Here is a 9,894-nt window from a genome sequence, read left to right as displayed (position 1 = left end):
AAACATTATAGCCTACACATTTTTATTTATTTATTCGTTTATTTATTTATTTATGTGCAAACAGACGTTTTTAGACAACATTTGATTGTTGTTGATTTCTAGAAAGTATGTTCTCCATAATTATTCTGGAGAAAAAACGGACCGGAAGTCTTATTCGTATTTCACGTTCACATCCGGTCACAGCTTCTCAGACAGACAAAACAAAACGCGTTTAGATAGAGCTGAGCGAGAAAGATGCAGCAATTGACAGACGAAATGCCTACACGCCAAAGCCTGAGGACGTTCGTCAACGAGCGACTAACTGCGGCTGCTGAGGAAATCTTAGGAGTGTTTGAAAACACTATAAAAGTGTACGAGGAAGAGATCGACCGTCAGCGCAGGCTGCTGGATGTCGTTTTGAAGCCTGAGCTAAAGCTAATACACACAACAGGTTTGTCAAATCACAAGCGTCATTCTTCTTGGTGAAACACGGGGATGCCACATATAGCTATAAATGGTTCCACATAAGCACACCGATTTGAATCAATTGAGCTAACCTGTTAGATTATTCTCAAATTTGCTAGTATTGTAGTTGAGTGTGTGTGTGTGTGTCACATTACTTCTGATTGTGCTCAGTGTGCTGTTGGCTCATTTCATTATTTTACCAAAAACAAATGTACACAACCCAATCTCGTAAGGAATTGTAAAACGTAGATAAAAAAAAAACAAGTACATCCAAATCTCCATGGTAACGAAACCAAAGATGGCAGCCCGGTGTTTAGCGCAGGATAGTCGTGTAATAACCCGCATTTCGCCACTAGATGGCGCTTGTACTTCACAGTTGAATCTGTGCATGCCTTTCACTTTCATATCTTGCAAAATGAAGATTCATATTATTGTCTTGTTCACATGAATGTATTTGTATGTGTAATGTAAATACATTAACTGGGCAGTTAACAGACCACGGTTAGGCTACAGGAATTATTATAACTTTCAACTGACAAGCAAAACACATGTATTGCTTGTTGATACTATCAGCTCACCATATCAACTATGAATATAGGCTTTTATTTGTTTAATAAAGTGTCCTTCCTTTCTCACCCCCTTTCAGACCCCCCTCAGCCATCTGCCGTTAAGGAGGAGGTTCTCCTTGACCAGCAGCACTGTAACTGGCAGAGGAACTTCAGTCCGGACTATGGTCCGTACCCAGAGCCTCCACAGATTAAAGAGGAACAGGAGGACCTCTGCATCGGTCAGGAGGGAGAGCAGCCTTTACTGCAGGAGGAGGCTGATACCATTGAGTGGGCTCCTGCTTGTGATGGAAGTGACCACAGTAAACATCAGTCTCTGCATTCAGAGAAAGAGGCTGTTGTCAACATCTCATCTGAATCTGACAAAGAGGGCTCTGAATCTGACAAGAAACCGTACAAGTGCGACAGTTGTAGTAAAGCGTTTCCGAACATGATGAAGTTAACAGCTCACGTGAGAAGAACACACACTGGAGAAAAGTCGGTCAGATGCAGAATCTGCGGAAAAGGGTTCACTTGTCAATCGAAACACGACCAGCATTTTATAATCCACACAGACGATAAGCCGCATGCTTGCACCAGCTGCGGCAAGAGATTCAGTCGTGGTGCAGACTTGAGAATTCACATGAGACTCCACACAGGCGACAGACCTTACAGATGTGTCCAGTGCGGGAAGAATTTCGCACACAGCTCGAATCTTTCAAAGCATCGCCGAACGCACACAGGGGAGAAACCTTACCAATGCCTATTTTGCGGGAAACGATTTGCCGTCAAATCGGCTTTGACGATACACACCAGAGTCCACACGGGGGAGAAGCCGTTCAAGTGCAGCATTTGCGGGAAAGCCTTCTCTGAAAAAGAATCCCTGAAAATACACACGAGGACCCACACGGGAGAGAAGCCGTACATATGCGGCATCTGTGGACACGCGTTTGCCAACGGCCCAAACCTGAAGAGGCACAAGACTGTCCATATATTTCCATAGAGCACCAGTGATTAAAACGTGTTGCAGTTCTTCATACAAGGAAGTATTTAAGTTATCATTCATCATTTTATCCTTGTTTTCTCTGTGTTGAATTGTCACGGTTTTACTACTGTTTTATTACTCTTATAGAGTGTTGGGCAAGTTACTCGGGAAATGTAATTAGTTACTTATTACTCCTTTTAAAAAGTAATACAATGACTTTACTTGTTACTTTGTATCAAAAGAAATTAGTTATATTACTCGTTACATTACTACTATTAGAAATATCGCACGCTTCATGCACTCATTTCAAACCGGCCACCTTATAGTAGTGAGATATTACTTTCACTTTACAGAAAAGCATAACACAGTCTCACTGAAACTTCAACCAGAAGTCAAAGCACAATAACAGGTCGGCTTGACTCTGACCAAAGTATGGATAGTGTGTTGCCTTTAGAATAAGAGCTTGAAGTGTCGGATTTATAAATTATGTAATAAGTCATCAGAATTTTGTGGTTGGTCTTCCATTGAACTTCATTAAATACAACAAATGTAAAGTCATACATGTGTGTTTTACATCCACAGCGACTATGGTAAAATATTAATGTCTGAGACACTTAAAGGAAAAACAATAAATCCGAAGCAAGGAGTTTGGATAATCCAGCACCTTTCCACGGCATATGCAAGTATCCTGAAGTTAAATTCAATAAGTAATTGTAAGACCTTTTCAATATATTTTAAGACCTCAACACCACTTTCATCACATCAGTGATACGGGTCTAAGTCACAAGTTTCATCACAATACGATATATATTTGTTTATTAAAAGGATCCCCATTAGCTGCCTGCTAGACAACAGCTAGTCTTCCTAGGGTCCAAGACAAAATACATATTACATGACACGCAATAGATTCTTTGTACGATACAATATCTGCTGATATCACGAAGTGTGCCACAATATGATTTCGATTCAATTCAGGGGTCTGCTATTGATGTGAGATGACATATACCCATTTAAAAATCAGCATAATAGCTACAAAATTTAATACCTCATCAAATGGTGATTAAGACTTTTTAATGGCCTTAATTTTCCCTAAATTGATGTATCACCTCCAGTTATTCCATTATAATTCTGGAGTGATAACAGCCGGAAACATTCAGTGCTCTTCTAAACAGATGCTGGAAGGATGGTTGGTTCCTACTGTTTTGCTTATTTTGCAGAAGCCTACATTATAGACCCTTTTCACAGGGTCCATTTTGTGTCGAAAAGGCAGGGTGAACAGGTGCAAGCAAAACAGTAATGAGGGTTTCCAATTTACAATCATGGAAGTTGGAAACCCTCATTAGTGTTTTGCTTGCACCTGTGTTAAGGGTCCACACTGTTCACAGAAAAAGAAAAGAAAAACAATAGCGCCATCTGCTGGTGAGAATTGTATCACACCATTATGTGAAGTTTGGAAACATGACAGCATTTCTCTCACTTGGAAACCAAAATGAGAAGGTGTCCTGTCAGTACAGTAGATCTGTCTCAGAGTTTGTACATGTATCTGCAGAACAAAAACACTGTCTAGTACAGGACATACAGTGATGCAACCCTCTCATATTTAAATGTTTTGACACAAATCTTTTATGGACTTATCAATGGTGGAAAGTAACGTGCTTTGACTGCCTTCATTCATTTACATTTCATTAACATAGTACAATATAAACTATTAGGCGCAATAAAACAAAAGTAATACAAATTAAAACCATACTATAGAATGTGAACAGTTGTATCAAGATAGGATGGAATTTTATTCATTGATTAGGTCAAGCAGTAATAGGAAACAGCAGGGGGGTGGGTAAAAGTACAAAAATAGAAAAAAGTAAGCAATAGCAATTGCAATAAACATTCAAAAAATAAAATAGAATCAATTGTGGGGTTATAGCAAAATATGCAGTGGACAATTTGTTAAGTAGTATGGTCACAAGTATGGGAAAGAGTTATATTTATGGACTTACTGTTGTTAAACTACACGTGGCTAACCATCTTGATTGCTTACCTAAATATGAAACTATGGAATGTGTAAGTAAACATAACATTACAAAAGCAGTGTATTCATACAGAAATTGTGTAGAATACTAAACAAGTATCAGGTTTGAGCATTGATGTAGTCAAGTCACTATATCTCGAGTCCAAGTCGAGTCTCGAGTCCCCAGTGTTCGAGTCCGAATGACCTGAGTCCAAGTCCAGTTCCATGAGTGTGAATCCACATGTAGGTGGGACACACGTGCCTGCCCTGTGCCCTTGCACGAAATTGGATAATGTATCATGCAATAATGTATAACAGAGGGAGCTGTTCTTCAAGCACAAATGCAGCTAAAGCTTTCAGAATTGGTTTAAGTGAAAAATGGAAATATCAATTCCAACATGTTCATCCTCTTCAGTAAATGGGAAATGTGGTCTTAATTTTGAGAAAGACTACCACTAACAACACCACAGGTGCGAGACAGGCGACCAATCATCTCATTTGTTTATGGTAATTATTCCAAAGTATCACCACTAGTTTTACAATATGTAGACTGACACAGGTGCTAAACATATTGTAGCACCATTACCAAGATCATTTAGGATCATTTCTGTGAGTCATGGGGATGGGCTTTTTGGGATTGTAACATCTAGTCCTATTAAGCATTCCGAAGGGCACTTAAGCGAGAAACATGCTTCAACTTGAGCCTCGAGCTGGGACGTTGTCGGTGGCAGCTAGACGGTTGTACTGAAACGTAAGCTTGACGAGGGGGTCCCAGGGGAGTCCCCAGCAAAATGAGCAATTGTGTGATTTCACTATGATTTCAAATACTAGAAGTTACCCCAAGGAATGTAGTGCATACTATACATTATAGTATACTTGCGCTGTTCACGTCAGCTGCGTCGACCCGATGGTCTTGGCGTGGCCTTACGGCGAGGTTTTCACATCAGACCATGAATTACGCTTTATTTCTCAAGATGAGATGTTCATCATCACAAGGCATATATAACCATCGACACGTGGTATGAGGACAGCAGGGGCTCACATGAAGGGGACGGTAGGATGGAAGACGACCCCATCACTTAACACAACATGTAAATCAACTTATAGTGCGGTTGCAGTGGTGGTGAAGTCGTGACCCGCTGTGCATTGGTCCAGTCAGTGTGGTTCATTGATTCAATGTGTAAAGTCTTATTATCCTTGAACCATCATACTATGACATTGAGATTATGATGTGTCTCATTAATACATACTGGAGAAAACAACAAGTTTTGGCACAAGAAAGCTCAGCAAGCCAAAGTAGAACAATAAAGGGAAAAAGGGAGCTTCTTGGACATTTAGGAGCAAAAACAAGGAAGAAGTGCCATGTCAACTGTGGCACATCAACCTTCCGTGTGCCACGTCAACTCACCTATGCCATGTATGCTCTTTATACAGGAGCGGCAGCCCACACCCAGCTACAGCCTAACGAAGACCAGCAAGGTTGAAAACGCGTTGTGTTTTGTGCCTGTTTATTTAATTGAAGATGTACATTGTTGGTAAACCTTTTCAGTACACATGTACAATACTTAATTAATACTGGAAAAATAACTTGACTATAAGTAAAGACTCTGGTCTTAACGGTTGCAGACTTTGAGTCATTGCATATTAGCATTGCTTGCTTCACAGTTCACAGTCAAGTATTGCTTACCCAGCCGTTCTTTAGACCAGTGGCCCACAGAAATTTGTAAGCAGAGCACACACAGTCCACATTTGATTGACTGACCCAGCGAGTGTTAGAGGTATGACAGCATCAAACACACGGTACTCTTTGAGTCTACTGACAGAGTGTTGTACATGCTGTCTCAGGTCAGCCAGCTCTTGCTTGCATGAGCTTTCCATGGCCAGGGTGAGACTCCCATCTGCAGATACATCTTGGATAAGGATGTTCTTGGCTATCATCACCTCATCCCCTTCCTCTAGAAGATCCAGAACCCCTGACTGCTTTGTCATTTCTTGGTCTGAGATGCTGCCAGTGTACAGGCTACTGACGAAGCTAACGCTACCAGATGGGGCCATGCCAATCAAGGATTTAAATGTGGTTGTGGTGGCTCCTTTGAACGCTGAGCAGGTGTCCGATTTGAAAACCTTGGAGTTAGCGGTTTGAACACGGAATTCTGAGCAATCTACAAGCACTCTTGTTTTGGGAAAGGTTGTTGTGAAATACTTGGGCATCAGCTCATCTACTGTGGTTCTGCTGGGCCAGGTTCGCAGACTACCAAGCATGACATAGAGGTAGTTAGCCCAGGTAATGCAGTTTCTGCTGACCGTAGACTGTGAAACACTGAACCTTATGGCTAGATCTTGTTCCGATAGTCCCTGCCTTACGTGACACAAAAACATGAAGAACTGATCGATGAGGGGTAGCTGTTCCCCAAAACCAAGTTCCTGTGTTGTTTCATTTGATTGGATTTTGCTCCACTGCACCATGCGCTCTTCGGTCGGATGAAGAGCAAGAAACACAGCTTTAAGCATGTCATAATCCTGAAATCCTGTATGGAACTGGATCATCTTTGGGTCACACTGGAAGTGGCGAAGGAGAAACTGCTGGCTTCTTAGTTTATCGTTGTCCAAGGTAAAATCAGGAATCTCCTTCAGTGCATCCTCCAGCCACTCTGCCACAGTCGGATCCCTCACTGTCACTGCGTAGTTATGGTCCATGCACGTCACCTCAGCAGGCTGACTGCAACTGATTGAAAGAAAAACAGAGATGTTGGAGGATATTCCTAGCCTGATATCAGACTCAATTGTCAACTCGTTACACTCATTTCCATCTTCTAGTCTGAGATTGCACTCTGTTTAAGTTATTTCTGAGGGGATGCCTGCAGGGGAATTCCATTCTCCCTAACCAATCACCCGAGACCAACATAACGGCCTGAATTATCTGGTAATTAAAAAATATGTAATAATGTGTTTGTGTTTCAAATGTTATCATTTTACTTTGCTATTGTGGTGGTTAGAAAACTCACAATTCAAATGATCAGGAAATAAGTGATTGTATTTTATTTTTTTACTGTAATTGTAACTTCATGACATTTAATATTATTTTGGGAGCCAGCTCAGCCAGCCAAGATTCAGCAGTGGGGGCCACCGCTACAAAATGTATATAACGGAAACCCAGATGTGGATTAGTATTCACCACTCAAGCCACTATGTGAAAGTTATTTTTATTATCTAATTTTATTAGGGAAATTATTACTTTTTTTTACTCAAATGGGGAAATTTGACAGAAGGAAATCACAGAGAACCACACCTTGTATGTTGTGGAGATCCGGCAGGACTCTGCTGGTTGTAAGGCAGCCGAGAGTCACACCGTCCCGCAGAAGGATCAGGCACCGGGGGATACCCAAGGTCTTCTAATTCCACTCTAGATCCTTTTAAGTCTTGTGGTCTTGTATTGTAACATAGAGTGGAATGGAAGGAGGGTGAGATAACATGTTAGTGTGTGTGCCCCTACATGTAATGTCTCTTCTTGGCCATATTCTGATTTTATTGAGGACTGACCTTTATTTACACAGACAGACACACAACACTTCCACCTGGCCACTGTTTGAGGCACGGCCTATATTGTTTCATGGTGGATTAATGTAATGTATCTACAGTACGTAGATAACCGAGACTCACCTGAGTATTTTGCTGCTTTGAGTCTTCTTTTGGTTCCAACTGAAAATAGTGGGAAATGAACCCCTTCTCAGTGTCACCATCCCAGATGGTGATTTAAGTAAACAGTCTGGAGTGAAGTGTTTGGAACACACCCAAAAACGGCCTAATGTAGACATAGCCTTACATGGCCCGACCTGTGTAAATCAAAAAACCATTAGGCTACTATGTAAAGATGTGACAGTTCAGTAGTAGTTGAGTACTCTACTACATCTAGAAATGATCAAGACACATTTTAATTTGCAGTGGCATTTTTAATCACTCAAATGGCACAAACAAGTATTAACAAGTAGGCCTACAATCACAATAGGCTAATGCTTGATGATTGGGTCAAAGTGACAAAGACAAACTAGCATCACTGTCTCAAATCCAATGCATCACAGTAATGGACGTGTTTTGGGTGTTTGTTTATATCTGTCTGATAGATTATTTTCCACATAATCCTGTATGACACTTTATGCACTTCAATGGAAAAATGAATGGCGGATTAAATCCTTTGGTTCGTTGCTGAACGTGTAAAATGGCGTAACTTCTGCATACATTAGGTAAGGTTAGTGTAGAAATTACCAATTTTGCCCTTTTCTGATCAATAGTGGCGACTGGCGAGTGACAGAGAACATGCACGCATCACCCACTAGCCAGTCTTAACATTTATATAACATGATGGAACTTACGGAACAAATGACAAATAGACTGACAGCAGGATAATTTTACATTTCAAAATAAATGGAAAGCCAAGTTTGCTTTGGACTCGAGTCTAAGATAGCATAATTATGCTAAGCTAGCTAACGTAAACATTGCAAGCCTGCTCTTCCTTACCTGGAAATTATGCCCATCGCCGCTTTTTATATTTACAATCCAGGTGTGGCGGAGTTGCGAGTCCAATGGAATTCGGTGGTAACTCACAGAACTGTCACTTTTGTGTATTTTTATTGAATTGCAGTCAGATACACAGCAGTACATTTTTTTTGCTTCACGTCAACCTGCCTCGTTCGTGTGCGCCTGTGCGGTGCCTGATCTCAGCCAATCATCGAGCAAGCTGCTTCTGCTCCTTCTTTCAAGTTTCCGGCAGTGTAGACGCTACTAGGCGTATTATTGCCCTCCGCAGGACAAGGATATAACTAACTCATTCTGAAGTGTTTGGAGCTCGAGCATTTAGAGTTAGACAGACCCTACAATACTTTATTGTGCGTATTCAAGTCATGTGCTGCTGGTGGGATAGATTCGGGAAGGTCCGACATCCCAGAACCCAAACACGGCCGTCAAACATTCAACCAAAAAGGTTAGTCTGACTAGCAACAACTTTGTCTTGTTGAGAAGCTTGGTCCAGGTATAAACGTAGGGATATATTTGATTAGTTTTGTAAACCCATGTTAAAACAAATTATGTCGTGTTCACAGCCAGATAACTTCATTATGGAAAATATTTGCGGTTGAGAAATCTTGCTCGTTTTGTAATCCAACCCGAATAGCTGGTCATTTGCATTTTGTCAGAATTTCTGCATTGGGCAATGGGCACACATCATTGGGCCTATTATTCCCACTTGGTGAAGGACCTGCACATCTTTGTAATTTGTTTTGTTAGTGACATGGAAGTGGATGATACCCAGAAGGCCAGAGGAGAGAAAGAAAGCAAGAACGCCCAGCAGAACATGCTGCCAAAGCATGAACAGGATGAGGACGAGAAGTGGCTGAGGTAAATCGTGAATGATAATCAAAACTCAACACTATGGAATAGCACTCTTCTCCAAAACACGAATACATTGCACTACAGCAGGGGACTTCCCCCAGACATAGCTTGGAAGAAGGCCACTGTATCTCTCCTCCGACCATCTCATTCTCAATTCACACACTTGACCTATTCTATGTGATCTCATTTTAATAACTAATGTAATGTTTTTTCATTGCCATTCACTGTGCCTCCTCTGAAACGGCATGAGCCTCCATGGGCAGGACCACTTTGAGTTTCAGTTCTACACTTTATAAAAATGTTTGTTTACCAGTTTTGTTTACCATGTCAGGAAATCCCCTCCCCCCCCCCCTAAAAAAAAAAAAGAAGACTGTTATGCACTGGGCATTTAGGGAGTCTGCTTAACCAGGCTATCTGCTTAAGGCAGTTAAAGCATCCTATACACTAGACAGGGCACCCAGTCTTAGAGACATAGCCATAGAGATTAAGCCAGAATGTTATAACATAGCACATGCTCTCAAACCACC

General features: G+C 41.2%; 2 protein-coding genes across 2 annotated transcripts; one reads left to right on the top strand and one right to left on the bottom strand.

Moving 5' to 3' along the window:
• Window positions 1-255: 255 nt before the first annotated feature.
• On the top strand, window positions 256-2,388 carry LOC310771791 (uncharacterized protein; the record flags this gene model as incomplete). The annotated part of the gene is made up of 2 exons (XM_083664314.1): window positions 256-430; window positions 1,091-2,388. 2 exons carry the CDS (start codon window positions 256-258, stop codon window positions 1,990-1,992), a joined length of 1,077 nt encoding a protein of 358 aa, XP_083520440.1. The 3' UTR covers window positions 1,993-2,388.
• A 3,023-nt stretch (window positions 2,389-5,411) lies between these two features.
• On the bottom strand, window positions 5,412-8,589 carry LOC310771795 (uncharacterized protein). The gene is made up of 4 exons (XM_083664317.1): window positions 8,498-8,589; window positions 7,643-7,815; window positions 7,272-7,409; window positions 5,412-6,707 (listed from the first exon to the last, which is right to left on the bottom strand). The coding sequence occupies exons 2-4, from the start codon at window positions 7,795-7,797 to the stop codon at window positions 5,681-5,683; spliced, it is 1,320 nt and encodes a 439-aa protein (XP_083520443.1). The 5' UTR covers window positions 7,798-7,815; window positions 8,498-8,589; the 3' UTR covers window positions 5,412-5,680.
• Between the last annotated feature and the right edge of the window lie 1,305 nt (window positions 8,590-9,894).

This window comes from Poromitra crassiceps (genome assembly GCF_964638095.1).
Source record: "Poromitra crassiceps genome assembly, contig: HAP1_SCAFFOLD_1261, whole genome shotgun sequence".
In the NCBI taxonomy this organism is placed as follows: domain Eukaryota; kingdom Metazoa; phylum Chordata; class Actinopteri; order Beryciformes; family Melamphaidae; genus Poromitra; species Poromitra crassiceps.
The sequence above is the reverse complement of the archived record's forward strand: the minus strand, read 5'-3'. Positions and strand labels throughout refer to the sequence as shown.